Genomic DNA, 23,384 nt, shown 5'->3' on the forward strand with positions numbered 1-23,384 from the left:
GCCACAGACCCCGGCGGCGGCGGCGGCGGCGGTGGCCGGGACGGCAGGGCGAGAGCTGGCGGCCTGAGCACTCTCTGCACTCCCACTCCTGGGCCTTCGCGGGCCTCGACGTCCCCAGCGCCCAACTTTTCCATCCTCCCCCTCCCCTCCCCCCGAAACTCCAGCAACAAAGAAAAGTAGTCGAAGGAGCGGCGACGCCGTGTCTCCCGCCCCTCCTCGCCTAGGAAGGCCGGTAAGCGCGGCGCAGGGCTGGGGGCTCGGTCGGGGTGGGGGAGGGCCGGCCGGGCGGCGGCGGCGGCGGCGGCAGTGGCAGGGGGAGGGCGCGGAAGGACGCGGAGCGAGGCGCTGTCCAGGGCTGATTTGCAGATACTGTGGCTCCGGCGGCGGCCGCAGCGCGGGGCGGAGGCGGGCGGCCGAGCGGGATCGGGTTACACCGGCGCGGCCCGGGGGCTGGGCCGGGGGCGTCCTTGGGGAGAGGCTTGGAGCCAGGACCCCCTCCCCAGTCGAGGCCGGGCTGCCGCCTCCGCGCGGGCCCGGGCGCCCTTCGAGTCGGGTCCTGAGGAGCGGAGCTGCTTGCGGCCTTGGTCCTGAAACTTCCTCCCCGTCCTCCTGCTCCCAGGTCCCGCCGCAGCCCCTCGTCGGCCCGCGGCCCTCGCGTCCCCCTCCCTCTCCGGCCTCTCCCTTTCGCCGGAAGGCGCCGTTGAGTGCGGCCGGGCGGGTTGAGTCAGCCCCGCGGCCCGGGCGGTTCCTCCAATGGGGCTGGACAGCGATTTCTGCTCTCGGGCCGCCCCGCCGCCGCGGCCCTCCGCTCCCGGCCACCTCGGCGCCCTAGCTGGCGGGGCCGGGGCGCGCGTCCCGCGGGGCGCCGTGGGGGAGTGAGTTCGCAAACTTCCGGGGCGCGGGGGAGGCGGCCGGCGCGCGTGGGGGCCCCCTCCGGTGCTAGGGGCCCGACGCCTCCGGAGGGCGCCAGCGGAGCCTCCCGGGCCCTCTGCGGAGGGTGAGCTCAGGGGCCGTGAGAGGATCCGGGACGCCGGCAACGCGGTAACTTTCCTTCCTCTTCCCAGACTCGGGCCCGCGGACCGGGGAGGGGGCAGCCCCGAATGGGGAAGACTTGGTCTGGCCCAACGGCGCCCCGAGTTTGCCCACCTTGCTTTTTCTTAGTGCTGGGGAACTCAGGAAAAGCTTCAGGACGAGTGTTGGGGCAACTCCCGCGAGTTGGTGTGGAAATGTGTGCAGTGAGCGGGCCCAGCCGAGAGGAAGCGAGAGCGCCCGAGTTTGCAAAGAGCTGCTTTGTGTTTGGTATTTTGAGAAAATGGCCGAATGCCTATTTTAGTCAGGAATGCCGCCGCCGAGGCAGGCGCTGGTGGCAGCCGCACATAGGAATTCGTGCAACACGTTGGGTTTCGGGCTGTGCATAGACGGCCTTCCTGACAAATGTGAAAATTCCTTTAGAGACGGTAGTTAGGGTTGGGGGGTATTAGAAAAGTCGATGTTTGGGTAAATTGCCGAGTAGCCTGGGCTGTTAAGCCTGGGACAGCTACGGCCCTCAGTTTGTTTTCTGTGATGGCATTTGATTCCAACTTTTGGTACGTATAACTCAGTCGGTTTGTGTTTATGCACCTGGGTGAAACGGACTGCTTTTTGTGTTTGGGGTTTGATTTGATTTTTTGAGTGCTTGCCACTTATTTTGCTTTTTCTAATTTGCAAGATAGCGCTCAGTTTGAGAATAGCACCATTTAGATTGGAAAGTAACGTGCTTAAGGCGACTTTAAAAGCCCAACATGTTTTCAAGAAGGTGATCTTGTAATGGCTTCCACTAAGCAAGTAGGCCAAGTCAAGCACAATGCAAGAAAGTTGCTGATTGTCGGGTTAGGTTGTACGATTATTAGCGGTTTTGAAAGTTTCTTTATTTTCATTTGTGAAGTTTTAAATACACGGATCTTCCTTTTTTTACAGAAAAGGTCCGCATTTTTTTTTCTTTTAAACAGGTCGAGTCATTAAAAAAAATAAACTAAGTGGTACTTTTTCACAGTAGTTTATTCTTCTGGAGTTAGTTGAGTTCATATGAAATTCAGTTCAGTTGACCAATTACTACAGGCTTCTACTTTCCAGACATGTTTATACTTAACAAATGCACAGTATGGTTTTTGGAGTTCTCCATTTTCTGACCAGTAAACTGTTGAAGGGGGGAATTGGGAGGACAGCAATTTACTATTCATGTGTTGAATTGAAAAATAATTTTAATTAACATTAAAAATGAGGTTACTTTTTTTTCCCACCAAAAAAATCAAAAGTGCTTGAGGGAAGGCATGTCAGTGGTAGGCCTGCCTAGTTGATGGATGAGTTATGTCAAACAATTGATAGAATTTTTTGTAGGGGTAATAGAAATTTTTTTGGTGACTGCAATGAAGAAAATTTGGTAGTACAAAAATATTTCAAAGCTTAATTTTAGCAATTAACAAAGTTCATTGAATTTAAAGATGATATTTGAAAAGAATTTTTTAGGTTATGAAGAATTACAGCACTGTTTTGGATGTTGTGTTTAAACTGGTACTTTTTGCATTTTTTGTCTTATTTTGAATTCAGAGTACAGTCATGGCCACCCAGGTAATGGGGCAGTCTTCTGGAGGAGGAGGGCTGTTCACAGGCAGTGGCAACATTGGCATGGCCTTGCCTAACGACATGTATGACTTGCATGACCTCTCCAAAGCTGAATTGGCTGCGCCTCAGCTTATCATGTTGGCAAATGTGGCCTTAACTGGGGAAGTAAGTGGCAGCTGCTGTGATTACCTGGTTGGTGAAGAAAGACAGATGGCAGAATTGATGCCTGTTGGAGATAACAACTTTTCAGATAGTGATGGAGAAGGACTTGAGGAGTCCCCTGAAATAAAAGGTGAACCCAGTGGACTGGAAAACATGGAACTGGAAAGTTTGGAACTCAGTGTTGTAGAACCACAGCCTGTGTTTGAGGTCTCAGCTGCTGCCCCAGAAATTTACAGCTCCAGTAAAGATCTTCCCCCTGAGACACCTGGAGCAGAGGACAAATGCAAGAACTTGAAGAGCAAACCTTTTCGCTGTAAGCCATGCCAGTATGAAGCCGAATCTGAAGAACAATTTGTGCATCACATCAGAGTTCATAGTGCCAAGAAATTTTTTGTGGAAGAAAGTGCAGAGAAGCAAGCAAAAGCCAGAGAATCTGGGTCTTCCACTGCAGAGGAGGGAGATTTCTCCAAGGGCCCCATTCGCTGTGACCGCTGTGGCTACAATACCAATCGATACGATCACTATACTGCTCACCTGAAACACCACACCAGAGCTGGGGATAATGAGCGAGTCTACAAGTGTATCATTTGCACATACACCACAGTAAGCGAATATCACTGGAGGAAACACTTGAGAAACCATTTTCCAAGGAAAGTATACACATGTGGAAAATGCAACTATTTTTCAGACAGAAAAAATAATTATGTTCAACATGTTCGAACTCATACAGGTAAGAGTACCTTGTAGACCCTAAGTTCAGCTCACTTTATTTTTTTTATTTTTAAAGATTTTTATTTATTTATTTGAGAGAGAGAATGAGAGATAGACAGCACGAGAGGGAAGAGGGTCAGAGGGAGAAGCAGACTCCCCGCAGAGCAGGGAGCCCGACATGGGACTCGATCCCGGGACTCCAGGATCATGACCTGAGCCGAAGGCAGTCGCTTAACCAACTGAGCCACCCAGGCGCCCCTCAGCTCACTTTTGATAGTTAATTCAGTAGTCAGTTAAAGTAGTACTGAAGAAAGGGGATTCTGGGGTCAAGTTCTGGTTCCATAATTTCCTGTCTTTGTGACCTTGGATAAATCATTTAACATCTTTGTGCTTCAGTTTCTCTCTCCATGGGGTAATAACTATATGGGATTGGAGGATAAGTGAAGAACACTTATTTCAAAGAATGGCCAAGACAAATATTATCCATGTTCTTGTTAAAATTTGTATTCTAACAACTTGGGATAGATACTTAGCTAAATTGGACTACCTTTTTTTTTTCTTTTTTTTTGGAAGGTGTATTTAGTTGATAGTGAATACATTATCTAAGATGCAGTGTAGTTTCCCAAAGGAATTGAGGACTTAGGCAAAAAGGAAAACTCAATGATTAACCCTTGCATAGATCCATTTCACAGAAGCCTTAAACTTTTAAAAAAATTTGTCTTGGTATTGAGTTCCTAAGTGGAACAACTTAACCTTGTCTCCGAAACATAGAAATGTGAAAAGTTAGTTTTTAAAAGATTGGTGGGATTACCACACTTGAAATCATTTTCCTGAGAAAGCAAACACACATGTGGAAAACGAAGCTATTTTTCAGACAAAAAATAATGTCCTTCAGCATGTTTGAACTCATACAGGTAAGAGATGGTTTCTGGTTTGTAAGTGTACGCTATCAGAAAAATGGAACAATGTTAAAAATACGAAAAATTTCGGGGCACCTGGGTGGCTCAGTTGGTTAAACCGCTGCCTTCAGCTCAGGCCATGATCCCAGGGTCCTGGGATCGAGCCCCACATCGGGCTCCCTGCTCATGCAGGAAGCCTGCTTCTCCCTCGCCTGCCGCTCCCCCTGCTTGTGCTCTCCCTCTCTCTCTCTCGCTCTCTCTCTCGCTCTCTCTCTCGCTCTCTGTGTGTCAAATAAATAAATAAAATCTTTAAAAAAAAATACGAAAAATTTCAAACATCTCAAATACCAACATGTACCCATTACCTATATTCATTAGTTAATGGTATTTTATCACATTTGGCAGTTTTTTTGGTAAATACCAGCTTTATTGAGATACAGTCTACTACCACAGAATTCATCCACTTAAAGTTAAGATTCACTGGTTTCAGTATATTCACAAAGGTTGTGTAACTATCACCACAATCAGTTTTTAGGACATTTTCAACCCAGAAAGAAACCCTGTCTATTAGTGGTTGCTCCCCATTTCTCAGCACCCCTTAATCATTCAGTTTTTTTTAAAGTAAGCTCTAGGCCCATTGTGGGGCTAGAACTCATGACCCTGAGATCAAGAGTTGCATGCCCCACTGAACTGACTGAGCCAGCCAGGCGCCCCAAGGAGTATGATTTTTTAAGGAAATGTTTGCAACTTATTGGTAGTTTTCTCACGTTACATTTTTTTTCTGCTAAGAATTGGTGCCTTTGAGGACTGATTAGTGGTCTGAAGAAAATGGTTAGGGTAATTTAGCACAGTAGTCTGGATCACAAGTAAAAAGGGGTTGTAGGATGCTGTTTGTGTAAGATTCCTTTTGCAAGAGTTGTTACTCTGTAGGACTGAACCCCACAGGTGAAGTTAAAGTAGGGCACCGTGGGGAGGGCAATCAATAGAGCTTTATTGGAGTGGTAGACTTAATAAAACTTGCAGGTGAAATTCTGTTACAAGAAAGATGTCAGGGCACCTGGGTGGCTCAATCAGTTGAGCGCCCGACTCTTGATTTCAGCTCAGGTCACAATCTCTGCTGGTGGGATCGAGCCCTGCTTGGGCAGAGTCCGTTGGTCCCTCTCCCTCTGTCCTCCTGTGCCTCCCGACCTCGTGTTGGTGCGCGTGCGTCCGTGCGCCTGCGCGCGCGCTCTCAAACAAAACAACAAAAAAAAGAGGAAGAAAAGATGTCTGCAGCAAGATGTCTAAGCTCCAGGAGAATGCGCCAGTATTTTTTATATATATATATATATATATATATATATAGCTTTAAAATCTAGTCAAGTAAAATGTTTGTAGATCTTTTGGAATTTTTTTTAATCTGTGATTGTCTCCATGCTTTGAAACCATTTAGTTTCAAAAGTCTAGAAGTTGAAACATTGCAAAATTACAAGGCATAGGAAGTCAAGTTACTTGGAAATCCTACCCCATTAATCACTTAATAGTTTGAATTAAACAGACTAAACTAACCTCATGTATAATATCTTAAAATAAATCCTAGCTACTATATATACTTAAGCCATAATTACTTCATATTCATTTAACAGTTTTTTGAAAACCTTGGGGATTAGTTTAGATTGGCTGTGATCTGTAGAGCTTTCAGGTAGTAGCCATGGCATAACTTTTATCTGTACACTTTGATGAATTGTTTTAATTAAGTATAGTAGATGACTTTTACAAATATATGTACTCATAACCACCATGCAAGTCAACATAGAGAATATGACCAACACCCTAGTGCTTTTGTCTTTATACATTTTGATTTTTTTTGTCAGTTGTGTTTTGATAATTCATGTTTCCCAAAACTAAAAATGTTTTCAACTGTAAATTTAAATTTGTCAACTTAAGAGTATTTCTAGAACCAAAAAGAAAATGGAGAGAACTGGAAAAGCTTTTAAGTATTTTGTGTGTATTTCCAGTTTTTTTGTTTTTTTTTTTGTTTGTTTGTTTTGTATTTCCAATTTTTTTATTAAAGTGTTTTTGTTTTGTTTTGTTTTAAACAAGATCTCTTGGGGTGCCTGGGTGGCTCAGTTGGTGAAACCTCTGACTCGACTCTCAGTTTGGGCTCAGGTCATGATCTCAGGGTCCTGGAATGGAGCCCTGCATCAATGCTCCGTGCTCGGTGGGGGAGTCTGCTTCTCTCCCATTCCCTCTACCCCTACCCCTACTTGCGGGTGCGTGTGCTCTTACTCTGTCTAAAATAAATAAATAAGTCTTTAAAAAACACACACACACAACAGTGGGGGAAAAAAACAACTAAGAACTCTTGGCCATTTAAAGTTTTATTTGTAGGGTGATTTATTTTTATTTTTTTAGAGTGGTTTATTTTATTTTTTTAAAGATTTTTATTTATTTATTGAGAGAGAGAGAGAATGGTAGAGAGCATGAGAGGGAAGAAGGTCAGAGGGAGAAGCAGACTCCCTGCTGAGCAGGGAGCCCCGATGCGGGACCGATCCTGGGACTCCAGGATCATGACCTGAGCCGAAGGCAGTTGCAACCAACTGAGCCACCCAGGCACCTTAGGTAATTTATTTTAATTGAGGTTTAGGTGACTGATTTTTAATGGGTATATTTTTTTATGCTTAACTGTACCATCCATAAGTTTTTCTCCCCATTAATTTAAGGTTGATATTTTCACAGTAAGCTAACATTGGTTGTATGTATCTCATTTCACATTTTAGTGTTAATCTTGTGTGGTCTTAATACTTTTTGAAAATAATTTTTTTCTTCCTAATGTTATCTTTGTCATTTTTTATTTTTGGTAAGCTTTTTAAAACAATTTGGTAGTGCATACATTGGGAGGATATTTGAATGTTGTAAATTCTGAGTATCTCTGGTGATAAATGCATGGTTCTGAAAATTGTGTTTATGGAAACAAATTCATTTAATGCTGAAGAGTAGAGTTAAGGAGTAATAGAATCACTTCTCATTTAGGTACCCTAGTTTTCACATTAACTTAATGGGTTTCTTCTGTTCTTTGAGTGGCCAGTGTTGGGTACTTCTATGCTAATCTGCAGAACAATCTATTGAGGAACTAAGTTATAATAGCCCATGTTTACTGAGAGGAAACCCTGAAGTGATGTGTCCAAGGTCATACATATACAACTAAGAGTCAAAGTTCAATTCTCTTTTTATGGGTAATTACCATGGTGGTGGGCTGAGGATTACTTTCATTTGAGTCTTCAATCAAAGATTTTTAATTTTGTGGGTTTGATATTTAACCAGTTCACAAATTCTGGGCACCTGGGTGGCTCAGTTGGTTAAGCATCTGCCTTTGGCCCTGGTCATGATCCCAGGTTAATGGGATCGGTGCCCTGCTCAGCAGGGAGTTGGCTTCTCCCTCTCCCTCTGTCCCTCTGCCTGCTCGTTCCCCCCCCAAATAAAAAAAAAATAAAAAAAAATCACAAATTCTAAAGGATGACTTTTTTGCCACTATGTGTGACTGAAAATTCACTAAGTTTTCTAGAGTATTTATGCCTTTCTGTAGAATTGCACAGATGGAAGCAATCTTTTATAAAGAATCCTTTGTTTATCAATAATGGTATTTGATTTTTCTTCCATTAACTTTTCTTTCTGTGACAGCTTAATTGAGATACATTTTACATACCATACAGTTCACTGTGGACGGGCCCATTCTAGACATTTCACATAAATAGAATCATACAATAATAGATGGTCCTTTGTGACTGCCTTCTTTCACTTAGCATAATGTTTTCAAGGTTCCTCCATGTCCTATGTACAGTACTTGTTTTCCTTTTGTTGCCCAAAATAATCTCTTGTAGGGATATACCACATTTTGTTTATCCATTCATCAGTTAGGATATTTGGGATTGTTTTCCGTTTTTTTTTTGGCTATTGTGAATAATTCTGCGGCTATTGTGAATAATTCTGTGAACATTCATATGCAAGTTTGTGTAAACACATGTTTTGTTTTGTTTTAAAGATTTTATTTATTTGAGAGAGAGAAAGCACATGACGGGGGGGAGGGTCAGAGGGAGAAGCAGACTCCCTGCTGATGTGGGGACTCGATCCTGGGACTCCAGGATCATGACATGAACCGAAGGCAGTCGCTTAACCAACTGAGCCACCCAGGTGCCCCTAACACATGTTTTTATTTCTCTTGGATATATACAATTGACCCTTGAACAATGCAGGGATTAGGGGCAGTCGAAAATCTGCACATACCTTTTGACTCCCAACCACTAATAGCCTGCTGTTGACCAGATGCCTTACCAATAACATAGTTGATTAACACATTTTATATGTTGTATGTATTATATACTGTATTCTTAAGCTAGAAAAAAGAAAATGAAGAAAATCCATGAGGGGGGGCCTTGGGTGGCTCTGTCTGTTAAGCATCTGACTTGATTTCGGCAGAAGTTCTGATCTCAGGCCCAAGGGCTCTGCACTCTGCCGGGAGGCTGCTTGGCATTCTCTCCCTCTGCCCTGCTCATTCTCTCCTTCAAATAAATAAATAAATGTTTTTAAAAGAAGAAAAAAATCCATGAGGAAGAGAAAATAAATTTACAGAACTCTATTGTATTTATTGAAAAAACAGGGCACCTGGGTGGCTCAGTTGGTTGGGCGGCTGCCTTCGGCTTGGGTTGTGGTCCTGGAGTTCCAGGATCAAGTCCCGCATTGGGCTCCCTGCTCGGCAGGGAGTCTGCTTCTCCCTCTGACCCTTCTCCCTCTCGTGCTCTCTATCTCTCATTCTCTCTCTCTCAAATAAATAAAATCTTTAAAAAAGAAAAAAAAAAAGCATGTATAAATGGACCTGCACGGTTGAAACCCATGTTGTTCAAGGGTCAACTGTTTGTACCTAGGAGTGGAATTGCTAGGCCATGTGGTAACTATGTTTAGTCATTTGAGGAACTGCTAAACTATTTTCCAAAGTGGCTGCACTATTTTACATTTTCACATTGTATGAGTGTTCTGATTTTTCCATATCCTAACCAATACTTTTTTTTTTATTCCCCCCCCAACCAATACTCTTTAACATCTGTCCTTTTGATTATAGCCATCCTCATGGATGTGAAGTTTTCATCTCATTATGGTTTTGATTTGCATTTCCGTCATGGGTAAAGATACTGTGAGCCTTTTCATGTGCTTATCTGTCACTTATATGTATATTTATAGGAATACAGTCAACATTTTTTAAGCTAAAATTCTTCCAGGTTGAAGTAGGAATTCTTTTGTTGTGACCAATTTATAGCTAATCTGTAGCTACCAACTAGTAACAGTGTACAGGTACTAGGAACACATTTCCTACTCATTACAGTATTCTTCCTCTTTTTTCACTTTTTTTCTTTCCCTTGTCCATTTTACTAGACACATCTATTACTGTAACTTACTGTATAGACAAAATAATAACTGGTATTTATTGAGGGCTTTAGTATGTGCCAGGCACAATGTCAAATGTTCTGTGTGTATTATCTTAAATTTAAATTCTCACAATTTTAGGAAGTGAAGGCGCTTTTACTTTTACTGAGGAAACTTGCCCAAGGTCATAATTATTATCTTGTGGCCAAAGACAGATGAAAACAAATTACAAATTGTCAAGCTTTTTTTTTAATTGCCAAGCTTTTTAAAACCTGTTTTGTGGTTGACAAACCATACCCCAAAAATATACATTTCCTGCCATTATTATTCCTCTCGTCTTCAGTTGCTCTCAGTCCTTATGGCTTTATGAGCATGATTTGCCTTAACCAGTACTAATCTATTTCATGAAAGGTCTGTTACTTGAAATTTTTAGCTTAAGCATCCTCACTTAAGTGTTCTTGCTCTTAAGCTAACAATTTCAAATGATAGATTTATCCTTCACAAGAATCAAAAATTCCAAGTGACAGCATGAGAAAATTTGGGTAGCTTTTTTCCCTAAGGGTAATTCTAATTAAAAAAAAAAGATGCTCCTTGATAACTTATCAAGATCATTCAGTTCTTAATATTTAATGTGATATTATATAGCATTACTGTGAAAATTAAAAGGGCTATGAGAATTCAGAAAGCCAGTGATCTTTTTTGTCAGCAAAGCTGAAATGTAGTTACTTGAATTCTGAATTAAATCATTTACATGTCTAATACCTGATAAAAAATTGACCAATTTGCCAGGAATAGGAAAAAGAATCCTTATCAAAAAAATGCTCAGTACTGAATATTATGTATATTGTTAGTGAGAATTGTATTTCCCTTATTTTATCATAATTAAACCCTAATCATTATATTTTTGCAGGGGAACGCCCATATAAATGTGAACTTTGTCCTTACTCAAGTTCTCAGAAGACTCATCTAACTAGACATATGCGTACTCATTCAGGTTGGTAAGAAATGGTAACCTTTCTATGATTTTTAGTAAACAATACATCAGTATAAGGAAGTTCTTCTAGACCTTTTATTTATTTATTCAAAAATCAATTTATGATTTATTTTTAACAGGATTTAGAAATTAGAGTTAAAAATCAGTGTTGTATTCATGTGGCGTTGTATCTAAATGTATGTTCTTAACGAGGAATCCATAGGTGGAACTCTTGAAACTGAATATAAATGTATGCATGCACTGTTTCTGGGTGGAAGGTCCATAATTTTCATCAGATCTTAAAGTTCTATGACTAATAAAATTTGAAATGCTGTTATAGACCAACACTGGTTCGTACGTTTCGAGCAACCCCTTACCTTCTCACCCTCTCCCCCACTCCCAACACAATAGAACACCAAGTTTCATAGTGTGTGGTTTCCAGGTTACAGAGATTCCTTCTTAACTTCTCAGGTCCTGAAATGTGGGTTTGTCCTCTTTTGAGAGCTGATAGGGCTTCTGTGGACTGATTTACAAAAGCCAAACTTTAAAGAATAATAGATAATCCAGGATCTCAATTTATTAACCTATAATAGATAAAATGCAGGACTATAAATGCACTCTAATGAGTGAAATAATTGTGATCTCTAGCCAGAATTGGTCCCCATTATCAAGGTAGGTAGATGGCAGAGTTAAAAAGTAAATATAGCATAGGTGGTCTTGAAAGGATTATTCATTTTGGCTACAATTAACGCTTGACCCTTGGTGAACCACCACAACTGATCAGAATACTCTACTTACAAATTTGGAATATATACTCCTGTAGGGAAACTATGCCAAAATCTTGGTGTTAACAGAAGTCTGTGTAGACTCGTCTCCCTTAGGTTAATTAATTGCCTGAAATTTGTGTAGACTGCTTGTGTATCCACTAGCCATGTAGTTATTAAGCTTGTGAAATGTAATTTGAAAAGTATAAAATACATAGCAGAATTCAAACAATATAAATAAAAAGCACGTAAAATACCTATTTTGGGGTGCCTGGCTGGCTCATTTGGAGGAGCATGTGACTCTTCATCTTGGGGTCATGAGGTAGAGCCCCATGTTGGGTGTAGAGATGACTTAAATAAAACTTAAAAATTTTTTTTAAAGTGTTGATTACATGTTGACATGACAGTTATATTGGGTTAAATAAGTAGTAAAATTTAATTTTACCTGTTTTTTACCTTTGTAAATGTGACTACCAGAAAATTTAAAATTACATACATTGCTTGTATTTTATTTCTATTGGATATCACTGTTTTGAGTCAGTGATTGAGTAACATTTGATTATAGTACAGATTCTGATTTGAGCAGCTATGAAGGGGTCACATAATATGTTTGGCTGCTTTTCTTCACCCTAAAGCTTGTCATTTTAATATACTTTGAATGTTCTTTCTAAATCTCCTAAGCTATTGAGTTGAGTCACTTAACCAGAAACCTGAGTTTATTGCTTAGGTACTTCCTGGTTTCATTTTCTGAGGGTAATTTGGATGCTCTCTCAGGCTTTGTTGAGGGTAGGCATCATGTTCTATTGATAGTTGTGTTCTAGCCCTTAAAACATTTAAGAGTTTTATTGTGAGTAAACTAATTTTAGTCCTTTATAACTAACTATCCAATAATGTATAAGTTCTATTGCTGTCCCCATTTTACCAAAGGGGAGACTAAACTAAGGCATTGAAGAAATGTGGCCATTTTTCCTGTAGAATGTCCCCCTTTCTGGATTTGTCTTACTTGCTTTCTTATGGTATCATTTGGTTTTTCCTCTGTCCCTGTGCCTTGTATTACTTGTACACTGGAAATTAAATATGAATGCTTGAATTCTACTTAATGTGTCTCATTTGAAGTCCTATCTGGTTGACCCACTATTAGTGTTGCTGGGTTACTGGATTAGAATGATGACATACTTGTATCTTTTTCATTGAATGGATAATACTTTTGTCACTGTTTAAGTGTCTTGTGGTGTTTTACACCAGTCAGTAACTTCTGCTTGAATAATTTTGTGTTTGCTAACTGTTGTCTTTTGAATCTCTTTGCTGTATTAAAAGATGATATTCAGTACTGTTACAGCAAGTATTTTAAAAGTCTCTTAATGAGTAGTAGCTACTATTTTCTTTTTAAAGATTTTCTTTTTCTTTTTTTAAAGATTTTATTTATTTATTTGAGAGAGTGAGAATGAGAGAGAGAGAGAGCACATGAGAGGAGGGACGGTCAGAGGGAGAAGCAGACTCGCTGCTGAGCAGGGAGCCCAATGCGGGACTCATCCTGGGAATCCAGGATCATGACCAGAGCCGAAGGCAGTTGCTTAACGAACTGAGCCACCCAGGCGCCCCATGAAGATTTTATTTTTCTAAATAATTTCTACACCTGGTGTGGGTCTTAAACTCACAACCCCAAGATCAAGAGTCACATGCCCTATCGACTGAACCAGCCAGGCACCCCAATAGTAGCTATTATTTATTGTATGCCAGGTACTGAGAAATTGGGATTTGTTATCTTTAATCTTAGTAGTCCTTAAATACTTAATCCTAGTTTATGGATTAGGACACAGACTTAAGAGAGGATAAATGCTTTTATTGTGGTTGTCATTCCTTTAAATCAGAAGAGCTGGGATTTGGTTTAAACTCCTCACCCCTCCCATTTTCAGTTATCAGCATGGTTAAAAGAAAATTATGGCTCAGAAAGTGGCTCAAGAAACTATAGCATAACGAAATTGGAACCACAGCGTATGGAGAGAGCAGAGACATGTCTTTTATTGGGTGCCAATAGTTTGAGTTGCAAACAGGAAGCAAACATGGTTAGTTTGTTTTGCGTATGAGTGTGCAATTATTTACAGAAGATCTTATGTTTTAATACTTTTAATCAAAGTTACTGATAGCACTTGTAAGTAAAGTGAGGATAAATTAGGTCAGATTGGATCAGTGAGGCTAAATTAGGTCAAATTGGATTGGTAGCCTTTTTTTTGAATGGGTTGCATGGAGTGAATATCTTGGGTGCCTTCTCTGTGGTCTGGAGTCTGATCTTTAAGGTCCCCAGGGGCTTGTTTGTTCCTGGTTCATGTGAGTGTATTTTAGAGAAGAAAATGTGCTCAGTCTCGTATTTTGGAAGAGATTAGGCTCTGTGGAGTTGATACATTTTAGCTTAACTGACAGATTTGTTTTTAAAGCAAACCACCATGGTTATTTACTTAGAGCATTTCCAACCATAGGGTGGCGTTTTTTTAGGCCAAATTAGGAAGGGATCAGAATGTTAATGAGGTGAAAAATTGACACCCTAAACTAATCTAACCTTATCTGGTGTTATTCTCCATTTTATTGGTATTTCTCCCTAATGGTATTGAAGTATCCTTCACCTGGCTGACATTATCCACAGCTCTCCCTTTCTTATTCTCAATGGAAATGCTACCATTTCATCCTGAATGAAATATTTCGTTCTAGATGAAATACATCAAGTTTGTATTTGCTGTTAATGATAATATTTTATATAATGGCTAGTTCCCCATTCTGCTTGCATAGGAGTTCATTTTAAATATTTTTCCACAATGAATGTAATGCATGCTTTTGTTAAAGGAGATTAACAACTTGCCAAGTTCTGCCTCATTTATTACTCTTTTTAAGATGGAAAAATATTTTTTTCAACCATGTTTATTTTCCTTTCACCAAGTATTTGATAATTATTACGGAGGCACTATTTTAATGGCTGGGCTTATTTGAAAGACATTATGGTTTGAGAGTCTTCATGAATTCTAGAATAAGTTTTCTTCCCTGTGTTTTTGCTATTTTATTTCTCATTTTAGTATGTCATGTCAAATTGAACTTACTATGCAGTTTGGGCTTTTTTTGTTCAGTAAACGTATTTTTTATTGAAGTATAGTTGATACACAATGTTACATTAGTTTCAGGTGTACAGAATAAATTTTTAAACAGTATTCTATTGAGGTTCAATTTACACACATGAAAATGCATACATATATCAAGCACCACAGGTCAGTGACTTCACGTGGTTTCTCCTGTTTGACTGCCCCCTAGAGGAAGACCTGAAACATTTCTACACCCTCAGAAAAGTTTCCTCCTTACCCTTTCCAGTCTACCCCCAACTGAGAGTCTGACTTCTATCAAAAAGAATATTATGACATTCTTCTGTAAGATGTTTTTGACATTCATCCCATGCTGCTTTATAAGAACTTTGTGTTTTTTTGCTAAGTAGTAATCAATTGTATGCCCCATTACGTTTTAAAAAGTCCCCTTGCTGTTCTTTCTGGATTCTTCCTGATAAAAACATGTAAAGTGTGTAAAAATCTTTGCTCTTTTGAATTTGCTATATATTGGGAAGAATAAAATAGACATCTGACATGTTTATAAAGATGAAAAACATAGATAAATACTAGAATTGGAAAAGAATTAAAGTCACTGATAAAAGGCAAAAAATATATATTTAACTAGATACTAATAGCCTGTATAGTTTTAATGCCTAGATCTAATACACAAGATTTAAAGGCAAGAAAATAAGATTGAGGGGGGGGGAAATGAATGGAGCAAGTAAATTTTGCCATCAAAATTTAAATAGATTTTTATGAACTCCCATTCTCTGACCATTTCATAGGTGGAGGCTTGCACTTTGATTGATGCTTGCTGTGTAAATACCCGCATTTATTAGGGGTTATACAATGGCAATATTTCCATTGTAATTCTTTTATTAGCACAGATATTTTCTTAAAGATATAAACTTCATTCATCAGCTGCTTGTTTACTCAGAGGTAGGGTTTAAATGGAAAGGCAAAATGAATCTTGCCTTTTGTTATCCATACTAAAAGTACCTGTTCCAAAAGTGATGATTTATAGGGAATGTATATGGACTGCTTGGCTCTCTGTTCCATGCTAAGTGTTTTATATGGATTAAATTATTTATAGCTCATAACACTTAAAAGTATTTTTACAGATGAAGAAATTGAGCCTTAGAGAGTTTTCAGTACCTTACTCAGGATCTCACAGTGAGTTGGAGAAGAGCCCATATTTGATCCCCCAGATAGTTCTTAATCATTATGCCACCTATTTTCCCCATTCTGTGTCTATATATGTTAAGCAAATGTTTGTCTCCACTGAGGTAATTCACTAGAGAAGACAAGATAGAGGCATTACTCTATTTGTGAATCTGTTACTAGTCTAACATGGAAAAGAGTTGTCCAGTTAGCTACACAACCAACCTAACCAGTCTGATATACCTGAATAAGTTGTTTCTGCGATTATTTTATTATCAGACATTTTCTAATCATGTAAAGCTTACCATGGTTTTACTTAATGTCTGAGAAATTTGCTTTATGAAAAAATTAGATTTGATATGAATTTGAGAATGTTTCAGAGATGAATTTTCATAAATGTCAATTTCCATTTTTCTACTATGCATTCCATTGGACCAGTGGGGTATGGATACCATTTGGTAATATTTACTAGAGTGTGATCTAGATGGGTATGTATTCAGGTAGAATGTGTTAATCTTGTACCTTTAATTTTGGGGGTGGGGGTGGTTTTGGTTTTGTATGTACCTATGATCTGTGATCATGACTTTGTTCGATTATTTTACATACCATATCTATTTGTATGCCCTTATCTATGTTGTTTCTTTACCCATTTGTTAAAAGAAGGTAGGGAAAAATCAAAAAGTTTCTGGCTTTGCTATGTTTTTGCTTTAAAATAGCAATTCTGGCATTGGACTAGTTTTTCTGAGTGAAGCTTGACTCTATCCTGCTGGGATGGACAAAAGGGTTAAATTTAAAGAAAAGGCCCTTTGTTCCTGAGGCTAAAACTTTTACAACTTCTACATCTAAGGTCTGAGAGTATAACCTGGAGTGTAAGATACTTTTGAAGTCTCAAGATTTATCTTAAAAATGTATGGGAATTATATATTCTACTCCATTGTCATTTGTTTTAACTAAACATAAAACATTTAAAATTATCTTTTCTCAAAAAAATAAAATAATAAAATAAAATTATTTTTTTCTTTGAGTGCCCTTGCCCCAAAATTCACATCCAGAGCCCAACCAACTGTGCCAGTAGTTGTTGTGTACTTCTTGATGATTCATTGTTCTCTTACAGTGTTTGAGAGCTCTAGCTTGATGAACTTTTTAGGAGAGGATGGTTAAATGAGGTCATTGTTCCTCCATTTGGTATGAGAGTCATTGTCAAGGGGTAGAGAAAAGATCTACAAATAAATATGGTAAATGTAAAGTGCATGATACAGTCTTTTCAATGAATAGCTTGTGTGTGTGTTTGTTTTAACATATCCAATTCCTTATATTTTAATAAGAGCTTGAATTCATTTCTTAATCTATGTTCTCTCTAACATCTCTTGTTTACCTTCAGGTGAGAAGCCATTTAAATGTGATCAGTGCAGTTATGTGGCCTCTAATCAACATGAAGTAACCCGCCATGCAAGACAGGTTCATAATGGGCCTAAACCTCTTAACTGTCCACATTGTGACTACAAAACAGCAGATAGAAGTAACTTCAAAAAACATGTAGAGCTACATGTTAATCCACGGCAGTTCAATTGCCCTGTGTGCGACTATGCAGCTTCCAAGAAGTGTAATCTGCAGTATCACTTCAAATCCAAGCATCCTACTTGTCCTAATAAAACAATGGATGTCTCAAAAGTGAAACTAAAGAAAACCAAAAAGCGAGAGGCTGACCTGCCTGATAAGAATATGACCAATGAAAAAAAAGAAACAGAACAGACAAAAATAAAGGGGGATGTGGCTGGAAAGAAGAATGAGAGGTCTGTAAAAGTGGAGAAGAAAGATAATGTTTCAAAAGAGAAAAGGTCTTGTAATGCTTCAACTCAAGTGACTACCAGAACTCGCAAATCCGCAATGGAAACTAAAGAAATGGATGTGCATACAGGAAATAATTCAGAAACAACCTGTAAAACCAAGAAAAGCAAAAGGAGGATGGAAGCTGAAGCCCATTCCTTAAAAGATCCTGTTAATGATGAGGAACCTGTGACAAAAAAGAAAAAGAAGGCAGAAAGCAAATCCAAAAATAGTCAGGAAGTGCCAAAAGCTGATAGCAAAGTAGAGGAGACTAAAAAGCAAACTACTTGCACGAAAAAAAGTACAAAGAAGAAAAGTCTGAAAAATAAGTCAAGTAAAAAAGGCAGCAAGCCTGCTCAAAAGGAGCCTGCTCAGAAGGGGCCTGTTCAGATGGAGCCTTCTCCTCCCAGGGGGCCTGCTCAGATGGAGCCTTCTCCTTCCAGGGGGCCTGCTCAGATGGAGCCTTCTCCTTCCAGGGGGCCTGCTCAGATGGAGCCTTCTCCTTCCAAGGGGCCTTCTCCTTCCAAGGGGCCTTCTCCTTCCAAGGGGCCTTCTCCTTCCAAGGGGCCTTCTCAGATGGAGCCTTCTCCTTCCAAGGGGCCTTCTCAGATGGAGCCGCCTGCTTCCAAGGGGCCTTCTCATTTGGAGCCTTCTTCCAGGGGGCTTGCTCAGGTGGAGCCACCCCCTGCCATGGAGTCTGCTCAGATGGATGTTGGTCAGATGGAGCCTCCTCCTCCAATGGAGTCTGCTCAGATAGGGCCTGCTCAGACAGAGCCACCTCCTCCCATGGGGCCCACTCAGCTGGAGGTTGATCAGATGGAGCCTCCTCCTCCCACAGAGCCTCCTCTTCACATAGAACCAAGTCCCAAAAAGTCTCCTCGAAAAGATAAAAAGGAAAAGTCCAACATGCAGAGTGAAATGGCACGGAAGGAGCAAGTCCTTATTGAAGTTGGCTTAGTGCCTGTCAAAGATAGCCAGCTTCTAAAGGAAAGTGCAGGTGCACAGGATCTCTCACCACCATCAACACCACCGCCAAAGGAAAACTTAAAAGAAGAGGAGTCAAAAGACCAAAAATTATTCACTGAAGGCGAAGGAAGCAAAGAAGCCCCTCTTCAAAAAGTAGAAGAGGCAGAGAAGAGTCTAGCTGGTCTTGCTGCTATTATCAAGGAATCTGCCAATATTTCATCCTCTGAACAAAACTTGACTATGCCAGAGGGTGAAATTTTAGATGTTAAGTGTCAGGCTGACGCTGTGCTTTGTGAAATGGAAATGGACACTGATGAGAACAAAACAGAGAATCCCCCTGGCAAAGACCCAGCAGTTGAAGAACCAGTTTCACCAGTGCTGCTTCCCCTACCAATAGAAAACCACGAAGCAGTGTCCAAAACTGCTGTGACATCACCTTCTGTCACTGTAGCAGTAAATGAGTCTCAGGAAATGGATGAAGATGAAGGCATCCACAGTCATGATGGAAGTGATCTAAGTGACAACATGTCAGAGGGTAGTGATGACTCTGGATTGAATGGGGCCCGGCCAGTTCCACAAGAAACCAACAGGAAAAATGCAAAGGAAACCTTGGCAGTCAAAGTGGCTGAGGGAGATTTTGTTTGTATCTTCTGTGATCGCTCTTTTAGAAAGGAAAAAGATTACAGCAAGCACCTCAATCGCCATTTGGTTAATGTATACTTCCTTGAAAAAGCAGCTAAAGGGCAGGAGTAATTAAACTTAGGATAAGGCTTCAGTTCTTAGTTTATAAGATCTATTACATTTAATATTCATTTATAGTTGTAGACAACCTTTTATTTTTTTAAATTGCTTTAATTAGTGTCCAATGTTGATTTTTAAGTGGCACTCTTTTCCTTAGGACTTTATACTTACTGATGGATAAATTTTAGCAAATCCAAGGAAGTTAGTGTACTAAACCAGCAGACACCTCAGTCCGTTAGCTTATACATTTAATTGAAATGAGAAGGCCAAGGTGGTATTGTAGCATTCTGTTGCTTTGTCTGGCTGTAACTTGTCACTTTTCTTGCCATGTCTGTCTTCTTGTTTCACATTAGTTTTTTTCTAGTTCTTTGTTTAGTTCTATAAAAATTGGCATACTTAAATAGCAAATTACTTGAAGAATTTGCCTGCTTTATATAAAGTTAGCACTTTAAAATTTTTTTAGAGATGAGAAGAGACATTTAAATTGAAGAAAAATTATCCCAACAGTGGACATTGTATCAGTCCAGGTATTTACTTCCTGATTTTTGATCAATATCTCTTATTTGTGTATGTTAATCGTCATTATGATTTTGGTGTGTTTTTTTTTTTGTTTTTTTTTTTTGTGGTTTTTTTTTTTGTGCTTTTATGGCTTTAGATGTTGCACATTGTTTTTTGTTTCTTTTTTTTTAACCTATGCAGTTCAATTTTTTTTTTTAGAAATAGTATTTGTTGAACAGTAACACTTTATACATATATATGCATGTTTATTTTGTCCTCTTTGGAGGGATGCTTTTAGTGTTTGCAAAAGGGCAGTTTTCTTTTTCCTTTGCTGCAATTGTCTTTTTTGCAGAATATTACTAGTGTGTGCAAATTTGTGAGCAAATGAAACATGCAGGTTCAATCCATTGATTTTGAATTTCACATCTTATATCTATGCCAGAATCTGTATTTCACATAAGTTATTTATTTTAAAAGGATATAGTGAGTTCACAGCTCTCATTTTGACCTTTACAATAAATAAACCACTAGGCTCTATATTTAATGGATTTTTATCTCAGATACCAACCGTAAGTAAAAATTTTTGGCTTGTTTTAGTATAACTACTTCCTAGATGTACAGTGTTAAGTCATATATATCTTTGAGGAAGACCTTTTTCCATAGATGGTTGGTGTCCATATGGCTACTCAGCTGAATAACGAACTGTAAGTGATATTTGGAAACTGCAAACCTGGAATTAGGAGACATAATTACTCCTTCAAGTTATACAGAATATCAGTTGTGAGATTCCAAAGCCATAGCAAACTAGGTTGAGAGAGGTAGTATGAGTGCTGGTAGACCAGCTGCTACTTACTTTCTATGAATACAATGAAAAAGGCAGGTGAAACTTAAGTACAGTCCAGATTTTAAAAAATCACACTTTCTCAGGGATCTCCACAAACTAGTGGGTGTCCTGGCTGTCCCCGTGACAGCCTCTTTCTACAGGTGAGGCCTCAGATGAATTGCAGCTATCCTGGTGTTCCTGTGGGGGCACTTTGTATTAAGAAAGAGTGTACTTCTAAAACTTTCTTGGTAGGTTCTTTGGCCAGTTGCCAAAGAATATGAAAGAATCCAACGGGATTTTCCTTGCTGATAGCAGTTAATTCATTTCAGTCAAAGTATGATCCCAGTAGGGAATCTTGGACAATTCTGATCCTCCCATGTTCTGTTCTGAAATAACCACTTTATATTTCATTTATTTTCTTTAATCTGGTGATCTCTTTGAGGCAGGTATCAGAGTTTGGCAATGCAACATGAAAGATTAGGAAAAGCATTGATGAAGTGTGGGTGGAAAACTTGTTAAAAATCTGAGAGTGAAGTTTGAATTAAAAGACATTTGAACTTGGAATTGACTGGGAGGCCAAAGATTTAAAGAAGAGAAGATTCTCTCAAGACATGAGGAGTAAGTTGTGTGTTAATGGTGTGTGTTTTGTGTGCATGAATGGGAATTTATAAATGATGTTGAATTCTAGATGAATTCACGGCTCCGACAATCATTGTCAACAGAAGATCAAGCTGCAAATATTTATGTTTTAAAACTTAAATTATAAAGCTAGTTAAATCTTTCTAACAACTAGTTTTAATGTTCATGGGTACATTTTATGTAAGTTACCTTTTACATTCTATATGAAAAGACTCACGTTAAGTACAGATTGGAGATTGGGAATCAGTTTGGGGAAGAGGTTTTGTGGATTCTTTCATGCTACAAAAGAAAAAAATTAGATTTCTGGGGAATTGGACTAATTTTCTTATCTAGTTTTTAAGACTAGAATGCTAAAAACAAAATATGAAGGAAATTAAAACCCCTTATTATTAAATTGATCTGTGAAAACATTGTTACTGGAAATTGAGTGGGACTTGAGGCCTTTCTTCCAGAAAACAAGGACTTGATTGTCAGGCCTATATTAGGTTCTGAACCTTAATGCCATGTATTGTACTTATTAAAAATTGTTTCAATGAAAAATATATTAGTAATATGAACTTCTGGCTTAGTTGGGAGTTCTTCCATTTGAAAAATGTGATATTTGCATGGAACTGTTTGAATCTTTGTTTTCTCAGTTTCCCCTCCACTGGATAGAATTGAAACTAGAATTTTCCCTTTTGTTAAAGGAATAAAAAGTGAATATGTTATCTGTAAATTGATGTTTAGTAACTAGAGATAAACTTGAAATACTAGAATACATTATAAGCCTAATCCTAGGTAGTCTTATGAAAATGTATCTCTTTTATCTTCTGAACCTATATTCACATTGATCTTCAAGATATCTTAAGTTATATTTTTTCCCCTTTTCAGAGCTGCTTCTTTGGGGCTACCTTTTTTTATTGAGGTGTAATTCATAAGGGGCTACATTTCTGATAAGCCTTCTTATAACTATGGCTGGATGTTTTGTTCTAGTCTTCCAAGAAGGGCCATTTTATTTTTTAGAGTTACTTCTAAAGTCATGTGGTCTTTAACTTTGGGGACTATTTTGCATATAAGTGCTAATGCAAATAAATTTAAACCCAAGTAGACCTCATCACATGTCACCCCATGAATGTTGACAATGGAAGGAATACCTTGCCTGTAGTATAATAACAGTTCTGGACTGAAAAACTGGGGAAGAAACTTAATTTTGCATAAACCAGAAAAACACTTAGTGTGTGCAGTTTCCTTGTTGACCTCAGCAGATGAACTGATCTGATAGTGTTAATTCAGATTCAGTAAATTATCTGGTTTGTGTAGACTTGCAATCTACATGCAATTTTAACTAAATCAGATAGCTTTTACATTTTCACTTGTGTACATAGGCTCTCCCCACCCTTTTCAACATCCATTAGTTAATTGATCTTTGTAAACTGGCATTGAAACATTACAACAATGTTTTGTTGCACCAATTTTATAAACTTTTACAGTGCAATACGTGTTATTTTTCCGAGACAAACCAAAGGTTAATATCTCAAGGTTCTTGCTGCCTGCTTTAGCAGCATTTGATGGGAGGATCTTTTATATACATTTGTAATAGATGAAAAATAAACCAGATTGCAAATCCTTTTTTTTTTTTTTAAGCTTAAACCATGTACCAAGTCTTTGGTCCAAATTGTGTAGGATAAGTTAAACTTAAATTGCATTCTATTAACCAATATGAGTGTATTTCTGTAAGCATAGTTATGTTGAAATAAAGTTTTAAAAAAGCATTTTATGCCTTTGTTTATTATTGGTACGTCAGGTATCAAAGAAACCAAATTTATTTTGCTAGAATTGCAAGTATATTAATTCTAAAATTACTATGTCTGATAACCCATGGTAGGTAGAAAGGTCATGGCAATCTGTTGTTTGGGGTAACAAGTCCAGTGGGTAGTAGTCCAGACCGTATCTTCCCATACTGTACTTTTCTGGGAGATGGAGGTCAGGGAAAAACAACCTGAAGACAGTTCATAGCATGCTTTACATAGTAATTACTGCCCAACAGGTTCCTGTAACAGCTATGACATAAATACCCTTTCTCAGTAGCAGGCCTGGTGTTAGTACATTTTGACTCATAATTGGAAAAAGATGCATTGAAGGGAAAATAAGTTGAGT

General features: G+C 39.0%; 1 protein-coding gene across 3 annotated transcripts; it reads left to right on the top strand.

The window, feature by feature from the left end:
- REST (RE1 silencing transcription factor) lies at window positions 1–23,015 on the top strand. Of its 3 annotated transcripts, none has more exons than XM_073891735.1 (4): window positions 1–232; window positions 2,587–3,493; window positions 10,681–10,764; window positions 17,136–23,015. In XM_073891735.1, exons 2-4 carry the CDS (start codon window positions 2,596–2,598, stop codon window positions 19,298–19,300), a joined length of 3,147 nt encoding a protein of 1,048 aa, XP_073747836.1. In that variant the 5' UTR covers window positions 1–232; window positions 2,587–2,595; the 3' UTR covers window positions 19,301–23,015. The 3 variants fall into 3 exon arrangements, with proteins under 3 accessions (XP_073747836.1, XP_073747837.1, XP_073747838.1); XM_073891736.1 differs by lacking the exon at window positions 1–232 and adding an exon at window positions 329–1,041; XM_073891737.1 differs by lacking the exon at window positions 1–232 and adding an exon at window positions 1,090–1,586.
- The last annotated feature ends 369 nt before the right edge of the window (window positions 23,016–23,384 follow it).

Source organism: Callorhinus ursinus, unplaced genomic scaffold (genome assembly GCF_003265705.2).
Source record: "Callorhinus ursinus isolate GAN/ISIS: 27379988/994484 unplaced genomic scaffold, GSC_fseal_2.0 scaffold4, whole genome shotgun sequence".
NCBI classification, from domain to species: Eukaryota; Metazoa; Chordata; class Mammalia; order Carnivora; family Otariidae; genus Callorhinus; species Callorhinus ursinus.

What these genes read in the sequence shown, in the direction of transcription:
- REST (XM_073891735.1), top strand. Translation starts at nt 2,596, where the DNA reads ATGGCCACCCAGGTAATGGGGCAGTCTTCTGGAGGAGGAGGGCTGTTC. An exon ending in ACATGTTCGAACTCATACAG is followed by an intron (nt 3,494 to 10,680) that starts GTAAGAGTACCT and finishes ATATTTTTGCAG; the next exon opens with GGGAACGCCCATATAAATGT. An exon ending in ACATATGCGTACTCATTCAG is followed by an intron (nt 10,765 to 17,135) that starts GTTGGTAAGAAA and finishes GTTTACCTTCAG; the next exon opens with GTGAGAAGCCATTTAAATGT.